Raw genomic sequence first — 26,863 nt, 5'->3', positions numbered from 1 at the left:
AGTCTCTTAAATTCTCTTTACTCATCAAAAAACTCAGTTAGTAGATCACTGGTTTTGTTGGAGATGAGCATGTTTGTATTCACATCATACTTCAAAGCTTAAGAGAATAAAAAATTGAGATGCCATACTCACTTTAACCTTCCCTTTGCCAACTGGTTCTTAACCAAACTTAACGCAAGTAGGTTTTTACCAGTGTCCTCACTCGTGGTGCTGCTTGCTGTCTGTTAACTGCTGTGTGTCCAAGTGTGCTGCCCTGTGCACAGAGAGCTGCTCTCAGTGTGGAACTGCCCCTCGTAGGTGTGCTTGTCTGTAGAATGGTGTGTCAGCCTATGGATTAGCTGTTTGCAGCTTCCCTGTTACTAATCATGACATCTGCTTTGCAGAACCTCCTGAAGTCCTCTAGGTTTACAGGTCTGTAGAGCCCTTGAATGTTTTCACCTTTTTGTATTTACCTTTTTTAGTAAGCATGAATATTATATTTTAGAGAATGTTCTGTTTGTTTGGATTTTTTTTTTCGCTGAATAAGTTCTGCAATTTGATTACTGTGTTTGATCACTGCAGACTACAGAGCTACCCCTTCCACTTTGTGTTGTGAAGTTTAATCCTTTTTGAACGGGATTTACAAGTTGCAAGTGGAAGAGCTATTGCTTGTGTAACTTATTCCAAAAGATTTCTGCTCCTTCTTTAATGAGATTGTCACAGTAGCAAAATCAGTTGAGGAAGGAATGACCCTCAGCACACCACCTGACTGGCCAGCCAAGAACCCAAACAAATGTCCAAGGAAAAACTTGGGAATACTGATTGATGTGTTACACTGGTGACTGGATTATCAAACTGGTCATCGTTTCATCAGGATTTTTTTTTGTCCTTTGTACTGTTTGGCTGATTCATTAGATCCGTGAAATAAAAAAAAATCCTTTGAAATTCTGTTTTGTCTTCAACAGTGCCCTTAAAGATAGTCGTTTCCCCCCCATGACGAGGGATGAGCTGCCACGGCTTTTCTGCTCAGTGTCTCTACTCACTAACTTTGAAGATGTATGTGACTACCTGGATTGGGAGGTAAGAATGTCAGATATCTTTTAAGAAAACTACTTTGATGCCATGAACATCTGTCGCCAAAGTCACACTGTTTAAATGATCTGCATATATCAGTGTAGCTGTCACTGTTTTGCACTCTATACACGTGGTTATGTGCATGGATTCAGGAGGTACTTTTTGATAGAACTGTCATCACCTTAAAAGTGTGAGCCATCAAAATGGAATAAAGTTGTGGGTTTACCCACTTAGGCACTCAGAGTGGTCTGCACAGTTGTCTTCATGTCTTGCAGCCCCATCAAGTAAAGTGTTGTCTGAGCAAGGGTGTCCTGAGGTCCCATTTGTAGCATCACAGACACAGAAAGGTGGTACATCAGTCCATTGACTCTGGAAAGGGGATGTTCCACTATGCAAGTTCATAAACTGATGGATGCTTCTGGAAACAAGCACTGCAGAAAATTGCAGCCCCAGAACAAGCTGTCTTATTTAGCTTGTAGGAGGAGCAAGGCATTTATCTTTCCCAAAACTTTATTTCCTCTCAGAGTGAGTGATCTGCACAGACCCCCCAAAGCCTTTATACAATGAGGCCAAGTGAATCATTACTCTTGGTTTCCTTTGCTACTCACACATAGAGCTGACTCTATTTTAATTGCCAGGTTCTAGGAAACCTGCATGCATCCTCTGGGAACAGCAGCCTGAAACAGGCTGAGAAGCAAATGCTGACGTGTGTATGGCCAAGTATACTGATGAAAGTGTTAATCTTGTGTTATTCTGCTTTTTCACAAACTGTTTGTCATTAAACACTTGCAAAAAGCAAGCAGCTAGACTGAAGAGGAGCTGCTCATCTTGGCCATCATGCTGTGCTGTTCTTTGAGTCTGTATTTGAGTGGACATAATGAAATTGCCATGTGATAGCATATGTGTTGTGATGGAAGATACACCACACAAGCTGCAGTATTTCCTTTTAATAATAACTTGGCCCTACTATTTAGAATTTCTTAAGAGAAAAAGAGGCTTTCTATTGCATTTACACATAAAATTGAATATATTGAATAGAAACTGCATTTGTTGTTAGAGCCGTAGAAGGCCCTGCTGTCTCAGTGAGATCCAGCAGTAACATCAGCATTATGACTTTTGCAGTGGCTGAAAATTAACAAAATGTATTTCCTGTTCACCTCATAGTGACAAGGCCTTCTTGCCTTCTGGTATGTAATTTTGAATAAGATGAATCCATATTTTCTCTGGGATGTATCAGCATTTTCACCATAATCAGAAAAACTCATTTTTATGTAATGTCTGACCAAAAATAGACCTTTGCTGAAACTGTGTGTGCATTCTGAACAAGAGGCTTTTTCAGAGAAGTTGTCTGCTTTGTCACTGAGCTGTTTGAGTGCTTTGAACAGTGTTTTTAAGTAATCAAACTATAGTGACTGGTAATACTAAACCAAGCTAGAAATCAAAATTGTAGGAATTTTTCTCTTATACTAGGTTGACTTTTGGTGGGAATCATTGTGATGTTTTAATTTAATTCCATTTATTCTAATTTATTAAAAATCTGACTGTGAATACACTTGCAAAATGTGAAGTGCATAATGAAACAGCATTTGGCTCTGTGCATGTGGTAGCCTATAAATATTATTGGATGCTGGTTTATCGTCTCCAATAATAAATTTCCAAGGTGACCTAAATATTCCTCCTTAACGAAAAGCTGAAACCAAAGCCCGGGTTCAAAAGCCACTCTCCCATGGAAAGACTGGCTTTAACTTTGTTCCTGGGGAGGCTGCAGATTTCATAACTAATACTGTACGAAACAAAAGAGGCTTTTACTTTCTGTGTCCTTTTGATGTTTTGCTGCAGAATCTTTTAACATCAGTGAAATCAAGCTCAGTGCAGAACTCTAGTCTTGCTGAGTTCTGATTTAGTTGATGGATTTTCACAATTTTCCTTATTGTAGAGCTCTGACTTAGGAGGGCAGAATGGAGGGGTCAAAAATATAACAGTCCTTGTGAAATCCATTTGCTTAGTTGATGTCTTCTATTTCATTTAAGGTTTTTTAATTATGTGGTTTTAAAACTTCTAGCAAATTCCTTGGAGTACTAAGAAATGGTCACAAAGTAGGTTGGAAGAAAAATATATGAGAGAAAAAACCCCTTGTAATTGTGAGTCCTTAAAGGAATGATTCATCGCCCGTCAGTGAGATGGCTCATGACACCCATGTTTCTTTTAAGGGAGCTGCAGTTATGCAATATTAATGGCAAAAGGACATTTCAGGATGTCTAGAGTGTGATGCAAAGAGAGATGCTGCATCTTTCATCTCCTGTAATGCTGAGATCGTGCTGAAAAACATCAGCCTGGTTTGGAAAATCTACATCTATAGGTGTGCTAGTGATGATCTTGTGGGAGCCACTTTGCTGACAGAGGTCACAGTTGTTTCACAACTGCCAGTTCAGAGAGCTTCAGAGCTCTGGGGACTTGGAGACAAGGTCATCTGGAGACACAGCTCAGGAGTGTCTCCAGTGTCCTGAAGCAGAGTGGTAGATCTTTCCTCTGGTTAAGGAATTACCTTCCCAAACTAAACAAATGAATATTTCAGTTTTAAATAACTGTGCAAGATGCTTTTCCAGCAGAAACTTCAAACAAGTGTGTGTCAGCTCACTGCTGATAGCACAGCAAGTTGTTCAAAGCCCACAAGATTTTTCAAATTGCTGCCATTTTCACTTTTTATAAAAGCAACTAGAAGGAAGCACACACCTTTAAAGGACCACCTAAAGGCCATGTTCATGAGGATGCTTCCTAAACTGTAATTTAGCATTCACTGATGTAGGGCTTTGAAAGGAACACTGGCAGTGTAGGAACTGCATCTCCATTTCAGAACCCCTGAGATATCGCTGTGGTGCAGTTGCTGCTGGGGTGGAATTGCACAGACAGCATGAGAAACTCAAAGATAAGGGATTTTTTTGTGATAGTACTGCTCTTTTATTAAAGATCAGACAGCAAAGGACTTCTTACAACACAAATTGTAAAGACCAATTATTTTTAAACACACTTGCTATTAATAGCAGTCAGTTCTTCCCCACATAAACTCACTTCATCCATATTGCCATTCTCCATGTGCTCGTCTTTGTTCTGTCTTTGCACCAGGTCTTTTCTTTCCTGCAGAAAGCTGAGTTCCTGCCTCAGGATACTTGCAGTTTTGCTGTTGATTGTTACTGCAGATATACCTGCCTCTCCTGTTGCCCTGGGAACTCAGTGTAGTCAGCAACACCCCAAAGGAGGAGTGTAGAGGAGTCTGAACAGATCGCTGTGAAGTACCATGACCTTGGGTCCTTTAGAAAGAACTTCTCTTTGGTTTGTGAAGCTTCTCAGCCTGTGGCTGGGGCAGAGATCCTGTGCTGGGAAGGGCCCATGAGGGGATTCAGATCCCAGGAATGGTGTGTGTAAGGTGGGATCAAGTGCATTCCACCCTTGGTGCTTCAGGCTCTGCCTCCTTGGGAAGGTACAGGATGTGGTACAATGGCCAATGGGTTAATGTGTCCACTGCTGCCTTTTTTCTAGAGATACAGAGGAGAAAAGCCAAGTACCTACTCCCTCTCTACTTCATGTTATAGCAAATGAATGTCTTTAAATTTTTTTTCACTTAATTAAGAATCTGGGGTGAGGAGGGTGCTACTAGACAGTAAAGCCTGCATTGCTTATTCAGGCCCTCTTCCCATTTTTTATTAACAGATCCTAAAGCTTTACAATTGTATGCAATTGTAATAAAAACCGTTTTGGAAATCATTCCTGTAATTCCAACAGGGTAATAAATAACTACAATTGACCAGTGGGTCTTCCTTAAAATACACTGAAAGGGGTCTTTGCCCTGAAATTACTGTCCTTCAGGAAGGTAAAATCTGCAGAATTGTACATGCTGGCTGTGTTAATACAAAAGGCCTTTAGCCTGTGTGCACTGGTTTAAATATTAGCTTAAACAGTTGTAGCCAATAATGTTGACTGAAAGGTGGCTTTTCAGTGTTGACAAAGTAGGTACATGTAAGAGTTGTGGAAATTTTTTCCTGCCTGCAAGTGCAGCGACACCAACAGCTCTCACAGCTTCTGTTCCTCTGAACAGAGAAAAAAGAGCCTTGATCTCAATATTTTATTCTGTTAGGACAATATTCAGTTATTCCATGTATCTACATAAATGATTCAGCTTGCCATGAAGTAGAGAGCACACCTTGAATCCTCTCTCCTCAGGAGTCTTTCCCTCCATGGCTAAGTTAGAATGTAATATTCAGGTGCTACTAAGGACGACCAGAAAAAAAAAGGTGCTACATTTGCTACAAATGTGGGGCTAAAAAGTAGAATTCTGCTAATAAGTGGAGTCAGCTTCTAGAAAGTAGCAATAGTTGGTTAGTCTCAAGTGTTCCATTTCCAGACACGTTTGTGTACAGCTATTTCCATAGTATTAGTCAGGTAAATAAAGGGGAATGTTGCTGTTAAATGGTATTACAGGGAATATAGTGCCAGCTTTTCCTTGGAGACTGTTTATGGGTTGATGCTCCTCAGAGATGGAGCTGCCAAACTCTAAGCCAGCAGAAGGGCTGGCTGTGACCCAGAGCAGGGTGTTGCCGTGCCAGCAGCACGTGGTGGCACAGGGTGTGCAGGGTGTCCCTGGGGGAGAACACACACAGGGAGTGGACATCAGAACAGGCAGACACTTGTTTGTGACACCGAGGGACGCTGCAGTGCTCCAGCTCTGCAGCATTCCACGTGGATTCTCTGTAACGGGCTCTTTGTTACTTCAACAAATTGTTGAAAAGCTGTTTTACAATTAATTCATCTTAAACTAATTAGTGATAATTGCATGCAAATCTCTTGCAGATTTCGGTGTAGTAGGTGAAACTGAACAGAATGGTTATTGGATGACAATTTACTCCACAGTGGACTAAAAGCTTTAATTTCCACAAGGTCTGATGTTTAGGTGCTTATCCAAATTCCCCATGGATAGTCTAATGAGAATAATGGTTTGGCTTTCTCTCAGGATGGTTGGAGAGACAGTCCATGGAGAACAGATTAGTGAACTGTGTTTGGAACTTCAGGACAGAACAGTCTAACAAGAGAGTTGCTTCAACTTTGCTTTCAGAGTGGGTTATGGAACAATTTTTTCTTAGATACAGATTCAGAGAGAGAGGTATTGTGGGCAGTAATTTAGCAAGTGCCAGAGGCACTTGGCAAAACAATAAATGTGGGGTGTGTGTGTTTTCTCCTATCCTAAGGTGTATGTAAGTAAAGAACTCATTAGAATATAATATGTAAAAACGAATATGAATGTGTTTAAATGCACAACAAAGCCCAAAGTTCTGTTAAGGTCACTTCAGAAGTAAAATGAAAAAAGTTTAAGTCCATCCTTTGGTTTAGTTTTAGTTCATGAGCTTTAATTAATATTGTCACAGGACACAGTTTTAGACAGCCTCTGGCCACTTACATAACAGGCCAGAAAGTCTGCAGCTACAGGTATTTCATGTATAGGGCACAGTATTTCATGCTCTAAAACCCCATGGAAATATTTCTGTTGGAGGACATTGCTTTTTGTCTTTCTAAGCCTCTCCTTATCTTACTTTCCTCTCCCAATAGCAACAATTTAAATAGATTCCTTCCCGGGTGGGGGCTGGAATGGCAGTGCCGTGGTGGTTCTGCAGCTGTGGAGGTGCCTGTGGTAGTGATTTCCCTCCCTAAGCAATGGTGCCAGGCCAGACAGGACTCAAACTGCACCTGCGGAAGGTTGGTTTGTTTTGCTGAAGTGCTCAGGCAGGTGTTGTTGTTCTACAGAATGTTGCCTGTGGTGTATCAGTATTTTCAGTGTGAGGAGCACCCCAGGCTGGGTATGAAGGTGTTTCCTGGTCCTGGGAGGAAGGGCAGTTACAGTCAGTGCCTTCCAAACAGCCCTTCTTCCCATCTTGGAGAGAGATGTTTTGGGAAAGCTCACAGAAGTTTTCAGCAGTGTGGGAACACTGTCTCTTGAAGTCAAAATAAATTCCAAACTGTGCCCATGCCAGTCTTAGTGTGGATCATTCTTATTTTGCTCATGTGTGGCTTTCATTTATTTAACTCCAGCCTGGTTTTGATTTAACTGGAGCTGAACAATGAAAAGGCATTTGTACTGGACTGAGAGTCCTGCTCAGCTACACAGTTGGAATTCATGCTCCACAGAATGCTGTGAAATTTCCCCAACCGGAGGAATTGTGGGTGCAGCTGTGTTGCCTTGTTCCTTCAGCTTTACATCCATTTTTTTTCTACAGACAAGGGCCAAAAGTCCATGGAAATGGTTAGTAGGAAACATCCAGAACAGTGACACAATTAGAATATTGGATCATAATTACTACATCACTATTGCTCCTGGTTAGTTGCTCATGAACACTGTGGGGTCACTGTTACGCAAGACGCTTGTTTAGCATTTACAATCTTATATTCTGCAGGATTTGAAGGTGTGCAAAACCTGGAAATATTTAATCTCAGTGTTTATGCAACTGAGAGAGCAGCGAAATCATCAGCTGCAAAAACATACTAGTTTTGGAATAAACTCTGTGGGCTCATTTCAGCTTGTAACACTTTCATTTTACTTTCAGGCTCTTTAGGTCCATAATTACATCATCTGAGTATATAGATTTGATCTCTCTAGAGATTATAAATCCATCCATGTTATGAAAGTCAGGTTTTAGGAGTGTTTGGTAATGAAATACATTAAAATTTGAGACTAGCAAATTTAATTCACTGCAAAGTTTCATTTTTCCTATTAATAAAGAATGTTACAATCCTTGAGGCCATGGCCAGCCACATTTGTTTTGGGGTTTTTTAATTTATTTTTTTTTTGCATTTTGACTGTATCTATATCCAGGTCCTTGGTATTAGTAATCTTGGTTTCCATGCTGGCATTTAGTCATGTTACAATACTTAGTAGGATGGAAATAGGAGTTTGAGGCTGAGTACCTTGAAATATTTCCTTTTCATTATACACTAGCAGAAATCTTCAAGGCTCTAAGCTCAAGCTTGTAGTGTGACCAATCTGTGGTGTTCAGTTGTTGCTTTGAACAAAATTAATGCTCTTAATTGAAGCCTCATTAGATATGGCAGCTGTTTGGTTGTGTGCAGATTGTAGCTGGTGACCAGGTGATTTTATCGGCTACAACATTGCTGACAGTGTCAGAGGAGATGGTAAACTTGGAGACAGAAGGACTTTTGCACCTCAGCTGGTTTTCCTGCGGCCCAGGAATGAAGGAAGCTCCATGATGTGGAGTGGAGGAACAGCCCTGTGCCACTGCTGAGCTCACGTGGCTCTAAGGTGAACACCTCCCAGAAGGGCCATACCCCTGCGGTGCCGCCTCCTGAAACTCTGCAAAATGGTATTAACCCCTGAAAGGTTCATGGTTTGGGTTTTATCACGTTAGAAATCTGTTGTACCTTTTTTCTGGCAATGTACTAATGAAGCTGCCGATTTCTTGCAGGTGGGTGTACATGGCATTAGAATAGAGTTCATCAACGAGAAAGGATCAAAGCGCACGGCCACCTACTTACCGGAGGTTGCAAAGGAGCAAGGTCATTGTTGCACTTTATTTCATATGATCTGGTGAAGAATTTAAACATACCTATAAATCTAAAATGCAATATTTGACCTTGCACTGATGTCAGATGATGGAGCAATATCTAATTGTAAGAAGACTCTTATATAAAATGCCAATTACATGCCTGTGTTAGTCCTCTGTAGGGATTCAGTAAACTGTAGCTGGTTTTTGAGCCAGTCATAAATGCAGCATAGCTGTAGGAGAATAAAATATGGAGGGGTGGTACAGTGCTGTCGGCTGGGCTAACAGTTATTAAAAGCTGCCAATTTTTGTGTAGTTGTTAGGCTGTGATATTAGGGACATGCAGAAGCTCTGCTAAGTGATGGGATGCCTGGGCAGTTATCCTAACACTTGAATTCCCAATGATCAAGTTGTTTTTCAGCTGGGTACTTTCTGCTAGTGCTTAATTCTTTCTACAAACACCAGCCTCCCAGGGTTTTTGATGGATAGAAAGGAATTACTTTCAATATGAAAGTTCAAAATAACCTTGGTAAAATACCTTTTAATAGAGGCATAGACTTAAGTTTGTGAATTTAAAAAACTGGAGTAGATTTGGTTGAATAGTCACCTTTTGAACCATCTTTTTGGCCAAGCCGCTGATTCTGAGTGCTCACTGTTTTTTTTCCTTCCAAGGATGATGGTGTGTCTCAGTCTGTCTCGTCTTTTACACTTGGCATTGATGCTTTTTTTTGCTTCCTTCTTATATTTGTTTGTCTGCAAAGGGTTTGGCTGATACCTTTACTGAGGATCATCCTTAATTGATAATTCTTGTTTCCAAATAGTTGCTCAAAAGTCTAGAGTCATTCCAGGCTTTTTTTTAAATTCAGGAATTGGGGGAGTGGGGGAGGGATGTGCAGTCCAAGTGTTTAAAGTCTCCAAAACTACCCTTTTGTATTTTGTATGTACCCAAAACTATTGGACTTTTTTTAATGTAACAATGTGACTAATGTATTGCATCTTTTGGAAATAACATGTCTAAAAGCTACTTAAAATATTAGCCTTTTTAAAATCAACAAATAGAGGGGTTGAATAGCGTGAGGGTTTTATTGAGAACAGTAATGAATCTGTATTTTTAATCCATCACTTCTATTACCCAGGCACCTATAATGTAACTATAGTATTGCTGTAAATCTGATATTTATGAAGAAGTTCTGATCTCCGGAGTTCTCTGCACATGTTCAGCTAATAATTCTTTTAAATTTTACTTTATACAGAAATACAGCTTTCATACTGCCATAGCCATAGTGCATAAAGTGACTGTGATACATGATCATACCTCAACATTTGGGAAAAGTTAAATTTGTATCTCAGCCCAGGTTTAGAACACCTGGGTAGAGCAAGTTCACTTTTAGACTGTTTAAACTATAAAATCGTATATAAAAAAATATATGTTGTTTGTAGAGTGAACTGTGTGTGTGTAAAGAAATCCTACATGTCGTGTTTCCTTTAGCTGTTCTTAAGTAGGGAAGAACGTTCTGGTTTATACCGAACATCAGCAGAGCTTCTCTCCTCAGCAGCAGCACCCCACCCCGTCTGTATTGTTGCAACTTCTGTTCTTATTGTTGGATTTCACACTGATTTTTGCTACTGTCAAATTCAACAGGATGGGACCACATTCAAACCATAGATTCCTTATTGAGGAAAGGAGGCTACAAAGCTCCGATCACTAATGAATTCAGGAAAACAATAAAGCTAACCAGGTATGCACGGGGGGCACTGCACGTAAGTCCTGTTCTTGTAATGCTGGGAGTGCTCATTCCTGGTAAGTGCTCCTTGCAGATGGTAACAGTAACCTCTCCTGTATATATCATTAATGATTGCTTTGTTTTCACGAGTGCAGCAGGGACTTTGGAGAATCTCTGTGCCTTGCACAGGGATTAGTGGCACTAAGCAAGAAATAAAAGCAGCTGTTCAGTATCAGAGTACCTGCATATTTTGTTTTTCTCGGCACATTCTCAGCAATGGTTTAGCTCTGGCTTTTCCCAGTGTGTTCCTTGGCTGTAGAGGGTTGTCAGGGCTGTGGTTAACAGGGTTTACTTGCCCTTGCCAGGCTGTATTTGGGCAGATGGTGTGTGATGGGGCTGTGCTGTACATCCTGGAGGCCTCTGGGTACCCCTGATCCGCTGCACTCTCAGAGGAGGCTTTGGGTCCCCTTTATCCCTGGGGAGTGCAGGTTTGCCTCACCTTAAGGTGTGAGACATGCAAGCTGTGTGCTCTTTGACAGCCAGTGTACCAGTGGAACTGTGTCAGGGTATTCTCAGGAGTGAGGACGAGAATTTCATGCTAGTTTAGTTTGATTTTGCTAATTTAATAAAATGTGGTCTTGAGGACTTTCTTAGTGTGTGGGGGCCAAACTATTTCAGATTTAGCAGCAGATACTCTGCCTGTAATACTGTAGATGCATGGTGAAGGGTGAAGGAATAAATGTCTGTAAGAATGGCTCTAAAGCCATTTATTTGTATTGCTTGCAGTGTGTAAATTGACTGCTGAACTCTAGTTACCTAGTCATGTGTGGAGAAATAGGAACTTTATAAATCTTATGTCATAAGGAATTTTCGATCATTTGTACTCTTCAGGGAAATAAATATTTTGTGTCTCAATGACTGTTCAGAATCCTGGATTCTTGTGGGAAACTAATTACTGTGCAGTCGCTCTGAGTACGAAAAAAACGTGCCATTCTAAAGGTTGAATTAGGGAGGAAGGATTTACAGAAGCCAGCTACATTTCCAAATGCAGAACCCCAATCTCCTTTTCATTTATTTCAGTTGCACATCGTGTTATCTTCTGTTTAAAAAGTATTTGGAGATAGCTGAGGGCAAGAGTAACAGTGCTGTATTTCTCTGATGACAATTTCTGCACACTTCAGTAAATAAGGCATGTATTTCTCCAAGAAACAAAAATTCTATATAGCACACATTTTCTTCCTGCTACAACCTATTTTAGAATCTCGTTTTAATAACTTATTGTCCTACACAAGAATATCTATTGGAAGAGTGGAATAAGGACATTTAACTTCTTTTTCAAGTCTCTGAATTGCATGTCCTGTGTGTGAAGAAAACTTTGGGCTGATCAAAACCAGTCTGTCACTAACTATGTTCAAGTTAATACCCAGCAGTTCTGGCCATGTTTTTGAAAGAGAGAGCTAAGTAATAGAAGCACTGAAGGACCAGTTGTAGGGGTCTGGAATGCAGAGGGACAGTGTCTCTTCACCTGCTGAGCTGTGCAGAGGTCCTGTGGTTGGTTCTGTGCTGTGGGGATTGCACTCACAGCCCAGCCCTGCCTGTTGCCATGTTCTGTCCCCACCAATTCCAGAACAGCTGCAGCTGATTCCCTCAGCAAGGCCCAGGAGTCACTGGTTAAGTCGTGTTCCTTATTGCCAAACAATATTGATGCAAGTATATCCAAAATGTTTGATGTCAGCGCCTGGATTCTGCTTTCAGTTACGCAGAGCTCCCCAACATCCTTGTGGGACCTCTCTCCATTATTTTTCAGCCATCTTGGGAGAAAGGAGAGGTCCTGGTTGAGTGTAAGTTTGCAAATGTTTTTCCATCTTTAAGAAGAGTAAGAAGGAAGACCCTGGTTAGTAAGTACAGACCTGTTGGTTTCACTTCAGTGCCTGGTAAAATTATTTTGGTGCCTCTGTGAAAGAAGGACATCACTCTACAGAGTGTGTCCAGAGGACAGTGAACAAGATGGTGAAAGGCCTTTAGAGCAAAACTGAGGAGGAGCAGCTGAGGTAATTTGTTGTTCAGCTTAGAGAAGAGAGGCTGAGAGAGAGACCTCATTGCAGTCCACAGGTTCCTCAGGAGGGGCAGTGGAGGGGAGCTGCTGATCCCTTTTGGGTGGCCAGCAATATATCATGAAAGGGAAATGAAGCTGTGTCAGGCAGAGTTCAGACTGGATGTTAGGAAAATATTCTTCACTGAGAGAGTGGTTGGGCACTGGAACAGGGAAGTGGTCATGGCATCAAGCCTTCCAGAGGCCAAGGAGCATCTGAACAATGCTTTTAGCCCTATGGATTAGTTCCAGGTAGTCCCATGAGCAGCAAGGAGTTGGACTGAATAAGCCTTATGGGTGCCATCCAAATGGAGATGTTCTATGATTCTAGTCTAAAAAGAATGTAACAACATTTAATGTGGCTGGGATTATTTTAAAAGCAGAATTTGGCAGACAGATGATTCTGATTGTTTAAAAACAGCCCAAAAATCTGTAGTGCTTGTTTACAGTTTTTCTCCCAGGTTTTTGTAGAGAGTTGGCTGAAGATGCAGGACATTCTCACTAAATCATTATGGCTTTCTATTCTCCCTACTTCAAGCAACGTAGTAGGCAACTATTTTTAACAGTTTGGTTTCCTTAAAATATTTTTAATAAGCATTTGTATTGTGATTTGTCATGTGATTCAGGAATGACTCTGACAAGTGAGTCTTACTCCCGGCATCAGCAGTGTGGAGTTGTTACCACTGAACAAACCACCAGAGCCGCATTTCTAGTGCTGCTTGCAGCTTCCTGCTAACAGTTCCTGAACTGGCTTCTTTGCCCTTTTCCAGGTACCGCAGTGAGAAGATGACGATGAGCTACACAGAATACCTTGCCCATCGTCAGCATCATCACTTCCAAAATGGTATTGGGCACCCCCTTCCACCATACAACCATTATTCCTGACACTGAGCCGCATGACCAGTCACTGGACCTCTCTGCAGACCTCTTCCCAGGAGACCCTGCCCCTTCTTGGTCTAGCTATCTCTATTACTGTACCATTTTATGATGATAGTTTCCGTTGCCATGTTGAGGCTCCTTAGTTGGTTCAGCTCATCGTGGCAACGGGAGGGAAAACTGCGTTACTACAAAGATCCCATACTTTTTTATTATTGATTCACTGCAGATTTTTTTGCAGCATATACCCTTGGGTTTTTTACGAAAATTTAAATTTCTACTTCATTAACATTGAATTATATCAATCAAGGCTTTCTGTGACTGTGGATGGAAGGAAGAGTTTCAGGATTGCAGTTAGGGATGCTTTGCTAAGCAAAAAGGCATTCATGGCTTTTGCATTAATAGGTGTGACAGGGAATGAAACATATCAGATTCAGGTATTAAAGCAGACAATGAATTGCATTTTCATAAGATTCTTAATAACATTGTGTGTACAATATCTCACCCTCACAGTAAAGATTCCATGTAGCTATAGACATGATCTTCAGATCCAGCACACACAGCCGGAACGCCAAGGCTGGCACACAGAATGCTTGTTTCGGATGAAGAGAAGCGATTACGTGTACAGCGAGAGGTGATGTTAACATGGTAGCATTTGCAGAATCAAGTGGCCTAATTGATAGGGCATGACATAATCCAGCAGGCTCCCAGATCCCTTTGTCTCCCACTCTGTGCTGGGAATCACAGGCAACCCAGCCCTGTCAAGACTCGTCAATATAATGCATTTGTAATGAGACGATGCCTTTCTGATGTCTCAAATTAAGAGTGACATTTGTTTTCTAAAAACAGGTTGGTGAGTAGCAGATGTCATATTAGGAAGAAAATGGATTTAGATTTTAGTGCCTTTGACTATAACATAACTTTATATTATATATAAAATTCATAGCAAACATATAGCAAATACTCCAGATGTTCTAGCAAACCCTGTTGAGGCTGCTCTGGTATCAGGGTTTTGAACATTTTTTCTTTTTTAAAGTGAGATTTTTTTTTTCAATAGCGAACTTATTTTGGAAAAGAAAAATCTTCATTTTATTTTTTTCATCTGCACTTGAACTTGTTGAGTTTTTTCAAGTTTTTTTCAAGTTCAATCAAGTTCACGATTTTTTGAGAAAAGAAAAAAGACTCTTGTGAGAGAGCTAGGACAAGTATGCCATAATGTTACATGTTTTCATCTATTGCAGGAATAGTGCTTGAGAGCTGTAAGTACTGTGTAGTAATTCTGATACCCCTCCACGTGGCAGAAGAAAGAAAACGGATTGGAACTTTTTCCTGCTGTAAAAGTAGGATTTAGTAAAAGGTATGTGTGGTATATTTGCAAGCCCAGTCGATGGCAGGAGCTCACTCCTTCCTCCTGTGCCTGCAGAACTCCCACTGCTGCCTGTTGCAGCTCAGTGCGTGTTCTAGGGGACAGCACAGGCCATCAGTTACAGAAAAGACCTTCCTAAGATGTGTGAGTAAACCACAGTAAGCAGAAATCCCAGTTATTTTGAATAATGAATGTTTGTAAATACATAGATATATAAAATTCAAGTAGATAAAATGTATTAAAATTCAGCTGTTTAAAAAAAAATTGGAGTAACTGTAAAAATGTTTCAAAACCAGATAAGGATAAATTATGCTCATCCCTTATCTGAGGTTAGCTCAGATTAAGTTCTAGCCACTTAATTTCTATTGGAGGTCCTTGTAGAAGGTCTTTGGTATTCCTTCATCCACAGCATCTATGTCCAAATATTACCATTTTCAGTTGCGATGCCTTAATTTATAAGTGGAGGGCCTGAAATTTCAGAAGCCAAGAGATGCCAGCCAGAAGCTGCAAAAATGAGTAGATGTTTATACAGAGGCTATTTTGGATGATACTGTTGTCTTGTTTCTACTTGGGGAACACTTTTAGACAAATTAGTCTTCAAGTGGAAATGCGATCAAGTGGCTACCTGATAGACTTGTGTTGGTTTTCTTTCTTGCCCTTATAGGGAACCTGAGCACAAACTGAATCATTCTGCTGCAAAAAAAAGTCATCCAACCCCATCTTTATCTGTCATCTCGTTACAGCTCGCTCGTGCTTCTGCATGAGCTCATTGTTAGAAGTTTTTTAAAAAGATCTATTATATATAAAAATATATATGTATTGAAAGGTGCTAATCAACCTCAAGAAGGTCACGTGACTGGTCATGCGGATCTAAAATCATATCAGATTTTTTAAAAAATCTTCGATATATGCAGATGTTATACAGAATTTCTTACCAGTGTAATAATGATATACTGATGAATAAACAATCCTGCAGGCTTTTAAGGACAAGGTCAGCAATACTTCCCACCATGGCTTGGGGGAGAAAAGGATAGTTTTGTCTCCTTTTTGTACACAGCATAATGCACAATGCATTTTTGTCTATCTCTTAGTAGCTGTTGCTTAAAAATATAGTTAAAGGGTGTTACACAAACTGTAATGGTGTGCTTTTGAACCAAGCTCATGCCAGACCCTTCTGGACCAGAGTTTTGTATCACTAATTAAAAAACTGTTACAGAGTCTGTGGTCAATCAGATTGTATGATATTTTTCTTAAAAATTGGAATAATCAGTCTACCTACAGTGTTTCTAGGGCACCTACCTCCTCAGCACACAGTGCTGAAATGCTGCAGATTGTTTCTGTGTAATTGTGGGTTTCTTTGTACCAAACATGCAGCTCACTGTGACGTGCACTGGCACAGAATAGGTCTGTTTGTGTAAAGCTGACCAACAATTGCTCTCACAAATGTCATTCCCTTGTACTTATCTTTAAGTACCTTTTAGTTGTATTGTTGGGGTTAGCTACAAATTTGTTTTTTGTTTGGGATACTTTGTAGAAGGTAAGGAAGGTACAACCAAGTAGATTATTTCACTGTTTGTTAAGTTGAAATGCGGATTTTTTTATGAGCACTACTCAGTTTGCCTTATTCCATTATTATAAAAGAGATTGTTGGGGGCTTTTCACTCTCTTGCTTAACGTTCCTAAAAACCCTGTTCTGTAAACTGAGATAGACAACCAAACCATAGACTTGACATGAAGCTGTTACTTAGTGATGCTTCCTGTGGCCTTCCCACTGCGGCCACAGCTCTGATACCATCCCAGTGGGATGGCAGGGAGGGCACAGCCCGATCTGAGCTCAGGGCACTCTGGAGCTGAGGGGCACAGCCCGGTCTGAGCTCAGAGCGCTCTGGAGCCAAGGGGCACAGCCCGGTCTGAGCTCAGAGCGCTCTGGAGCCGAGGGGCACAGCCCGGTCTGAGCTCAGAGCGCTCTGGAGCCAAGGGGCACAGCCTGGTCTGAGCTCAGAGCGCTCTGGAGCCAAGGGGCACAGCCTGGTCTGAGCTCAGCCAGCGAGGGGCCCAGCACTGCACACCTGCATTTGTGTACGCACCTCTACTTGTCTTCAAATGTGCGGGTTTTTAAAACTGTTGTCTGGAGTAGGTTACATCTCTTATGTGTGTTAGATCGAACCAAAGAAGCCTCCAGCCATGCCCAAATGCTGCTCCTAAAGCCTGCCTTCCAGTCCTTACAAAATCCCTGCAGGATTAAATGTGTTAACTTTTTTATTTTTGTACAGTTTCTAACTGATTTTTGCTAGTGATGTTAATTGAATTAAGTTTATTTGGGGAGTCTGAATATCTCCTCCATTTAAATAAACTGGTGACTTTCCTTTTATGTTAAGAAAAAGTAAAAAAAAAAAAAAAAAAAAGAAACCCAAAGTGTGCCTCTCAGATTTAAGGGTTTCTGGTTACATTTATTCTTAAGACCAGCAATGATTCTTTATATACAAAGATATGTTTTCCTCGTTTTTTTATTACTGTTAAAGTAAAAATAAAAAAGAAAAACCTCTTTCTTTGCTCTGGACCCAGTAATTGTGCTGGTACATAAACGCACTGAGAAAACAAAACTTTTGTTTGAAACTTTTGTAACAACTTATGACTGTTTTTGTATATCAAAGTTGATTCTTTTCAAGATATTTGGATCTAGTTTCTAAGTTATTTTACTGTTTTATATGTTACAAAAAAAAAAAGAAATTACTTTAAATTGTTCACCAGCATCTTGAGTTATCTTCAATGCCATGGTGACACACAGTGGGCTGAGAGCTACCTGGAGTAGCTTGTACGGCTCAGTCTTTTCCTTCCTTCCTTAGCAACTTGATTGATTACAATAATATCACAGATTACCTGAACCCCCTTCCTTTATAACTAGATCCTCCTCCCTTCCACATTTAATTGCTATTAGTGTGAAGAAACTGTTGAAATGGGCATTTAATATAAGTACAGCTTAAAAAGAGAAAAATGAGGAAAATGACAAAAAAAATGTTAGAAGGTTATCTGTGGGTCTGTGAGATATGGCTGTGGAAAGATATTGTAGTAGTTTTAACACTATTGTTATTACCTTTTAAATCATTTACCCAATAAAATAAGGAAAAAGAATCACAATTTATGTTTTTCTGCTTAATTGTGTGGTTTGGTCACTGTTTTTATTTAAACATTTGTACCTGGTGTGAACATCAAAGGCTGGTGGTGTGTTAGAAATGTTTTCCTGGGATATTAACTGTCTTTCCCTACTTTCTGCTGTGGGAACAGACCGGGGACAGGTATGTGCAGCTTTCAGTATAATGCAGAAGTGAGTCACTCGACACTCCAAGTTAAATCATTTAAATTAGTTACATCACATATCATTTATATCAGTATATTTATCAATATTTGTATCAATTACCAGTTCAGTTTTATACTTTTTATGTTGAACTTTACACATGGAATTCTGTGTAGACCTGAGCTCCTTCCTGGGAGCCAGGGACGTGGTTTCTGTTTTTTTTTAAGCAAAACTTCCTTGCAGAACCAGTTACTCTGGTGTAACCAAGACATTGCCTACACCACTTATAGCCAGATTGTTCAACAGAATATTGCTGCAAAATGTGTAACAAAGAATCTCTGTTGAAGCCACAGTCCAGCTGATGGCAAAACAAAGCACCCTGAGAGGCAAAAGCCAGTTGGAGAACTTTGTTCCTTGAGCCAAATTCTTGGTGCACTGAGAGACACTTTCTACTGAGTCCTTTGTAGGATAATTCCTGAGACAAAGCATTCCATCTCCCTGGAACTCGGGTCTGATTTTAGAAGGGTTTGTTTGCCTTTGACTAATGAAATATTCATAGCTCTGCTGCCTGTGGATGCAAAGTCTTTGAAAACAAACCAATGGGATTCCTGTAACCTTTGGATACTGAAGACTGATGCAGCCATTACTCCACTGGCTCTGAAGCCTTGATTAGAGACTAAAAAAACCTCTGAAAGGAAACCTGCCCTAGTAAATAGCTTCCATCACTGCTTTAGTATCTCACAGATTTGGTATCATTAGTCTGAACTGCATAAAACCTCCCTCAGGCCATTGAAGTATAGAGCCAGTTATCTCTGCTTACCCAGAGTTTCACACCCTTCTTGCTCCTTTTGCCAGCTCTGTGGTTACCACGGTATAAAAATGATCTAACAGAGTAACATTGAGGCTGGTTCAGATGTGGAAACTTGCTTATTCTTACGTGGTGGTTGGTATTAAACAATGAAAGGCTGATTTCCAATTAGTTATAGAGAGCTGCTGCAACTAATTAGCAGTGCCTGAAAAGGGAAATGGCTTTCTTGGTTGACCTCAGCACCACACTGGATTTCTACTTAAGCTGCTGTATCAGGGTTTATACTGTTCCAGAGAAATCAAGCTGAAAAATTGATTCTGTTCCCCAGCTGCCTGAAAGGTTGAAACCTCTAAGATGCATATACAATAATATAGGTGGGCATATTCAGTATGATTTTTTAGGAACAGTATTTGCCAGGAACCTCACACAAGGAAATAACTTGCTTGTCTGAGCTATCCTGGGTCAGAAGAATACATTTAACTAGACTGCAGTAATATTTATTACAGACAGAAGCACTAAAACTACTTTGCCATCACCTCTTGACTGTCCAAGCACAGCACTGCAGCACTGCAGCTACTACAGCAGCTTTCTGAGCAAAGTTTGGAGCTGGAAACTTGTCTTCATGTTCTCCCATCTTCTACTAAAGTGCCATGAAATGAGAACTGTAAGACTGTGCCAGGGCTGGGATAGGAACAGGGGAGGAAGGGTGGAGAAAACCTCATGCTACTGTGACACTCTTTCCTGAGCTCTTTACCTGAAAGACAAGGACAGGTAATATTTAAACAGTGATTAAAGGATTTATGCCCTACTGTGAGCCCTGCCAGTAAACTCAGGCTGATGTTGACTGACAGGAAACAGGCACAGGTCACACTGAACTGCTGAAAACTCTCAGAAATCGCAGTGACCACTGTTCTCCCTGGAAATGCTGCATGCAAGGCAGATGCCATCAGGCACTACAGACTGTTTCAGACAGGAGCCTCTGTATTTTTTCCTGATTTATAATTAGCTAATATTAAGTGCCTTTATGACTCTTGACTGTTTATGTTACAAACTAAGTGGAAAGGCAATTTTGGTTTTCTTACCTAATTGTAAAAAGTCCTAAGCAAGACAAACTCCAGGCCTGGCAGAATTAAAAGGATAACAAAACTGTCCAGTATCCATTAAAATGCATTTATTTGTTTTAATTCAAAGGTTTAACAACTATTTGTCCAATGATCTGTACTTAGGGCACAACAACAAAAAAACCCCCATCATCAGACCAAAATACAAAAACAAGTACACAAATTACCCCGTAATTGTAAATGTTACCTCATAACCAAGGTTTAGCACATTAAAAAGTTTACAAAATTTAAACACTTACAAATTATTCAGAACTAACAGCATATGTGGCAGGTAAGCCCATCCACGTCCATCCTTGCTGCTGTCAGATCATTCTGTGCGTGGATAACTCAATGCTGGAACCAGAGGTGGGGTAACCAGACCTGCAAGTTTCCAGAGCCCCCTGGATGTTCCAGCCCAGCTCCAGCTTCCCAGCACAGCCTGGATGGGGAGAGCAGGGAATGCTCAGTGCTCTGCCTGCTGCATCCTCTGCAGCATTGGGATAATGACTCAGTAAATGCAGAAATAATTTAAAAAAGTACAAAATTGACCCTGAAGAAAAATAAAATTATTTATAAAACAGCTTGGCTTTGACTAAGTTACACCAACAGCTGCAAGACAGATTTACAGCAATATCACTGAGAGTACGAGATCACAAAAATCAACAGATTTTAAGTCTTGTCACTGTAAAACTGAAAACATCAAAGCTGACCTGTCTGCCTGCAGAAACCTTGCACCTCCTACCTGGGCCAACACAGGCCCTTTTCCTGGCTTTTGGCCTTTTCAGAGCTTTGTTAACAATCAGGACTAATTTAATTCCTAAAAATCCACCTTGAGTGAAATAACTGCAACACTTGAAAACAGCACAACTCTATTTTCCATTAGCTATGGATGCATAGAAAACAAATGCTTCTTGTTCAGATGCAAGACTTGGACCATAAAAGTACAGTCATTTAACAGCTGCAAAAACCATTTCTGAAAGAAAAATACATTTGGGCTTTACAAAATGATACCAAATATACACAAATATCAAAACCCTGATGGTGGCCAAAACCAGAGATCTACATTTAGGTACCCTCTCACCTCAAGTTTTGCAAATGGACTGACTTTTCCTGTCTCCCACGTTCAGCTGCTCAAACACACAGAGGCTTTGCGTAAAAGCAGCATCTTTGAACTGTAAGAAGCTGAACCAAAACCAGCTCCAGGTGCATGTTCATAGAGTGGCTGTTCATCAGTTTATACATGCATGGTTCATTTTCACCCTTCAAAAGAAACAAGATGCAAATGCTATGGTGCTTAAATAGGAAGAAATTAAACAAATAGATACAGCTCACTGTACAGTGTCTGAATCCTTGTTAAAATAGCACTGTAGGGGTCCTGGACAGCTCAAGCTGTGGCACAAGGGAGAGGGTGCAGAAATGTTATGGGCTCACTGCTTACTCTAAGGCTGCAAAAACAAAGCCATCAGTAAACAAGTTTATTATAGTTAATGGTTTATGGGTACATGTGGAAGGAAATGCAGCCACTCTGGCAGCAGGAGCAATGAATTTCTTTGCTCCTTGTTTCTTCTGGAGTGCCCACAGTAGTGAAAATCAGAGGGCTCTGTTCAGAGCCCTTACTACATACAAACCAGTGTCCCTGTGAAGGCCAGGCAGCAGCACTGCACAAGGATTCTTTTCCTGGAATTGTGCCCAGCTTGCTCATGGACATCCAATGAGCCCATTTTGCAGTGAGATTTTACACTGGGAATGCTGGGCCTGGCTGTGCAGCCCAACTCCTGTTCTGCCCCCAGCCCTTGCCAGTGCCATGGCAAAGGGTTGGGGCACATTTTACCATGAGGCCCAGCACAGCCCTTTCAGCTGTACCTGGCACTGCAAAATCTCATCACCAGGGACTGAGCAACAGCTTCAAGTTATCCTGACATAGATTGTGTGCGTAATAGCCCAGCAGAGAAAGCAATTAGCTCCCAAGAGCTGCAACAGAGCTTTGTTCTTTTTACTTCCAGCATAAATAAGCATAAAAGCAACCAAAGAAATCATCTCTATATTGTAACTCTCTATAAAAGAAACACTGAGGGGAAAAGAAAAATCAGCCTCTGCCAGGGAAAATAACAAATAACTGCTACAGAGATGAAGTATATTCTGCTTTCTCCTTCTTTCCCCTATCCTGCACATGGAAGGAGCTCTGGCTGATGCATGTTCCCAAGAGATACTGGAGACAGATGAGGAATAGAAGGTAAGGGATGTGATGTTCCATGATGATTTCTTCAAAATTTGTTCCCTTTCTGCTCCCCTTCTGCCCTGTCCTTCCCTTCTGTGGAGCCTCTCTCTCAGCCACGGGGATGCAGTTCCTTGTGGTGGTTCACTGTAAACCCAACATGGAACACCAAGTTTTAAAAGCGTTCAAAAAGTGGCACAGGGAGGGAGGGAATCCTTTGACTTTTGTGCCTGTCACGAACCAGGTGGAGGTCAGTCTCTTCTCCCATGAAATAAGCAACACAACAAGAGGAAACAGCCTCAAGTTGCACCAGGGAAGGTTTAGATTAAATATTAGGAAAAAGTTTCTTCACCAAAGGGGTTGTCAAGCATGAAACTGGCTGCCCAGAGAAGTGGTTGGATTCACCAAGCCTGACAGCATTTAAAAGACACAGATGTGGCACTTGGGGACATGGGTTAGTGGTGTGCTTAGCAGTGCTGGGTTAATGGTTGGCTTGATCTTAAAGCTTTTTCCAACCTAAATGCTTCTGTTCTAACTCAACCAACTTCACTGATACTGCACCTCCCCTCCTGAGCCCAGCTGAACCATTCCATTCCTTCACTGCAGCTCCAAGACTTCTAAAATCCTGGAGTGTAGTAGTTGGTTTACTTCTTTAGTCTTTTGCTAAATTACCTTGTTCAGGGAGACATTTTAGCAAGTTAAATTGGTACAGAAGAGTTCAACAGGCTCCAGAACCTTCCCACACAACTTTGGAAGGGGAGGAGTCCCACTGGCTGTGAGCAAACTCCATGTGGTGAAATTACACCTGAACTTCCCAGTGTGACTCAAAACACCTGGACCAGCAAGACAGGGAGAAGCACAAGGCAGCACAGTGACCAGCAGGCACCCCTGAGCCAGGGTGGGAAGGAGGGCAGGAGGGCCCACCTGCAGTGGCTCTGCTGGCACAGCCAGCGTGCAAGGGGTACAACTGCACCAAGAATCCCTTCAGACAGACGGCCCAGGGATTTCCCTCCTGTCAGCTGTGCCATTCCTGCTGCTGAATTTTAAGTCAGCCAGAAGAGCTCATGAATTCTGCATTCCAAGCAAAGAGCCTGCACTGAGTGAGACACCTGAGCTCATTAAAATGCTCCTGCAGTTTTAGTTGACCAAAGGCAGTCAATGGTGGGAAACAGCAGCTGGTTTATACTTGTTTGGAATGCCCTGAAGCATGTAGGAAATGCTAGAGTTTAAACTGCTATTAAAAAAAAAAGGTGATACTTATAGAAATATGTCTAGTAACTACAAAATTCTGATTGGGGGGAAGGAAAGATTCTTAAAAAAAGGAATTTTTTTTTATAAAACATAAGCAAATAATAATAATGCTAAGTAGTATTGGCAAAATTTGGCTAAAATCATTGTTGCAATACCAAATCTTCCTTCTAAACAGAATTGAATCCAACATGAAGCATTTTGCTGAAGTCTTAAGTAAATAAATAAATAAAGCATGATACATTTGACAGTAGCTACGTGTTGGGAATAGTCACTATTTCCCTCAGCTCTTCACAGGGGATGTGAAGTACATTAACAAGGGACAGGTTTAACATCCAGTACTTGGCAACTCCCAGCAACATCCTGTATTTCACTGCGAAGGGCTGAACCTGCTGAAATGAGCAGCCCTTCAGCATCTCACCCAGGGGACACCAGGGACAGATTCAGGCCCTCAGTGCCAACACATTCTTTCTTTAGGCCCCTCTCCACCAGTGCTCCAGAAGATATTCCCAGCTTTCCTGAGGCAGCAGGGAGAGTCCACAGTGGAATTCATGATGTACCAACAACACCTGACAGTGAACTCTGAATTAAATCAGGTGCTCAACTTCTGACTTGAATTCTGGTTAAACCACCAAGAGCCACACAGTCTGTTACTCCCAGCATCTGTGTGTGCCTGAGGGACAGTTCAGGAATGTGCTGTGTGTTCTCAAGTTGTGAACATGCAGCACATTTATTCTGTGTGTATACACAGATCCAGACATACACACAGAGCAAGGCATAGGGGAAAAACAAACTAGTCTGTCAATCAGAATGTGGGACAATGTATTTCTGATTGAGGTGTACTTTTTTTTTAATCACATGGAATAAAAATATTTGAAATAGCCACTTGTTACCTCACCAATGAAAATTTTTCTCTTTTAAGGAGGAAAAAAAAATAAAATCCCAAACCCAAAAATCCCCAACCACTTCTTGTCCTTGCTTTCCCCTCCTGAGGTATAAATGACTGTTCCCTAACTTCAAAACATCCCTTCAGGTGATGCAGCTGAAGGAGGTATGATGGTTTGGGTTTATCTTACAAGTCACAGCTTGGATAACACACTGAATCTATAAATTGCAACAATTTTCTGTACAACTCCCTGCAGCCCTCAAACCCAACAGCCTGTGTAATGAACTGACAACTCTGGAAGAACACACTCAGGATTTCCCATCTTTCTGCCCAACAGTTTCTCCTCTGGCCTTGCAAAACTCAAACACATACACACAATTTACTGTTTATCTTTCTGCACATCCACATCCTGTTCTCCAAAAGACATGTTGACAGGAAGATTTATTCATACAAGTAAACTGGAACATGTTCTTTTCAGTAGAGGCCTGCACTGATTTGACATTCCTTTTTATACCTGTATTTTAAAATCAGTATACAGAATGTATTAGAGCTGCAGGGAGAGAATAGAGTTTCATTGTGTTCCTTTTCTAACCAGTTACTCAGCAAGGGTCCGTGCAGAGCAGGAATGTTTCAAAAGCAACTAAGAAAAAAAGAAAACTCTGATCTTTACAATGGACTCTGTATCTCCACTCTTTCTCCAGTCTAAGCTAAGTGAAAAAACATTTTGTTCAAAGTCAGGACAGAACAGTAGATGCAATATCTTACCCTGGCTTATACATAAGATGGTCTTTTGAAATTACCTCAACATGATTTTTTTTTCCATTCGCCAAAATAAAAGCACCTCCAAAGCATCAGGATATGATGGGACTTTGCTAGATAGATATTTATCCACAGCAGCTTAGGAATTAAGTAGTTGATTTAAAATCAAACACAAAAGAATAGTTTTTGAATGAGTTCTTGTTCCCCAATATTTTCAACCAGCTTAAAGAAAATACAGTAGAACCTCACTGCTTTGCACTTACAGCTGGGAGATAAGAGTGCCTTGTTTCCTGTTTCTAAGCCAGGATGATGTGGTTCAGCGTGGGTTCCTTCACACCACTGGGGTGTTGCAATGCAGCATTATTTCCTATCCCATGATAGAACTGTACTTATATTTAATGGAAAATAAGTCCAAACGAGGTAGCACTGCCACTCTCTTTGCTGGAATGTGGACAGGTCCTGGCCTAATTTTAAATGGCGGCTTAGCAAGATTCTACTGTAATCTATACAAAATGTATAAAACACAAACCTTTCCCAGAATAAGGCCACTAATTTTGCCATTGGCAATAGGCAGTGAGAAATAGCAGGTAAAAAACCCCCCTCACTTGATTACAGAGGTGTTTCTGAGGCAATAAACTGTGGGGAGAAGTATAAAGCCATTGTCCTGTCATCGCTCCTCTTTGCTTTCCAGTGTTGGTGTCTCTGTTCCCGTAGGGACGACTCCAGGGGAGAATTTCAGTCTATTTTCTTAGCTGGGAGTCTGAGCAAGTCCATGCTACATTTAAAGATGGGCACAGCACTGTAAAACAGCAGGATTACAAGCTTCCCATGAGTCATGGTCATGACAGTCTGATGTCCAGATGCCCAGATTCGATACCAGGGCCCATAGAAGGGATCTGAGACTGCTGGGCACAACATGTTGTTCAAATTCACTTCTGTGACCTGAGAAAGCGACAACAGATTTATAAATTAACAATATTTGGTTTGTGTTGCAGTGATTCAGACACCTAAAACAGTAATTTTGAAATTACCATAATAATCAAACATGTTTAGGTGACACACTTTGCTCAACACAAGTAGGGCAGCTTTCAGAAAGAAAGCAGAACTAAATTTCATTGTGCATTTATCAGATGGATTTATGCAGGTACAAAACCAATCTATGAAATGTTTTACTAAAACTTGTGAGTTACAAATGCTCGTTTGAACATGCAATTTGCACACAAGTAGCCTTATCAAAAATCTGCGTGCAAATTCTTACCCATGTAGATCTGGACACTGTGAAACAAGCTAGTCAGTGTTTTTACTTTGAATGCACTTGCAAACTATCCATTTATTAACCTGTGATTACTTACCAATCCCAGAATCTGCAAGATGCTAAAATGATACACAAACATAAACCCTGTGGATAAAAGAGCCCACCAGAAATTGCAGAGGGGTTCTGGAGTGTAGATACCTTGAAAAGAAAGGAACACATTAGTATTCAGCTGCACTGCTGTGTCCATCAAACACTCAGCAATAATCCTCTCTCTCCTGCTCTGTGCATGGCAGGGCATCTGGCTTGAGCTGATAACCTGCTCAATACCATTACAGTAATTAATATTTGAGAGCTTTATTTCTTACCTGCAGCATCCTGATCAGCTTCTTCCCTCCTTCTGGTCCAGCAGTAAAATGTACAATATGTTACCTCATTAAACTTGTCTATTTTTCACCAGCACCAATGATTTTTACCTCATTCTTCCTTCTACCACAGAAGTACTACATTATTTTAAAATACAGTAATAGTGTACAATGAATCTTCAGAAATCAGATTATTTATACTTAAACATCTGCTTCTTGCAGGGACTGTGACTTCAGCATGCACAGAGCTGACTAAGCAGCAGCAGGTCCTGCACAGCAT

The 26,863-nt window shown here is 40.9% G+C and overlaps 2 protein-coding genes across 4 annotated transcripts in view; one reads left to right on the top strand and one right to left on the bottom strand.

The window, feature by feature from the left end:
- Positions 1-17,793, top strand: part of AMMECR1 (AMMECR nuclear protein 1) — a 95,340-nt gene extending 77,547 nt beyond the window's left edge. Inside the window, 4 exon segments of the mRNA XM_071569232.1 lie at positions 945-1,059; positions 8,520-8,610; positions 10,240-10,336; positions 13,184-17,793. Of these exon segments, the coding sequence (XP_071425333.1) occupies positions 945-1,059; positions 8,520-8,610; positions 10,240-10,336; positions 13,184-13,298 (418 nt within the window). The 3' untranslated portion in view covers positions 13,299-17,793.
- A 2,121-nt stretch (positions 17,794-19,914) lies between these two features.
- The window catches only part of TMEM164 (transmembrane protein 164), a 37,876-nt gene continuing 30,927 nt past the window's right edge, over positions 19,915-26,863 (bottom strand). For all 3 annotated transcript variants that reach the window (XM_071569186.1, XM_071569188.1, XM_071569187.1), the window contains 2 exons: positions 26,319-26,419; positions 19,915-25,908 (listed from right to left, as the gene is read on the bottom strand). In XM_071569186.1, the coding sequence (XP_071425287.1) occupies positions 25,702-25,908; positions 26,319-26,419 (308 nt within the window). In that variant the 3' untranslated portion in view covers positions 19,915-25,701. The remainder of the gene's footprint in view (positions 25,909-26,318; positions 26,420-26,863) is intronic.

Source organism: Pithys albifrons, chromosome 14 (genome assembly GCF_047495875.1).
Source record: "Pithys albifrons albifrons isolate INPA30051 chromosome 14, PitAlb_v1, whole genome shotgun sequence".
Taxonomy (NCBI): Eukaryota; Metazoa; Chordata; class Aves; order Passeriformes; family Thamnophilidae; genus Pithys; species Pithys albifrons.
Note: the sequence above shows the minus strand (reverse complement) of the source record. Positions and strands in the feature narration are given on the sequence as shown.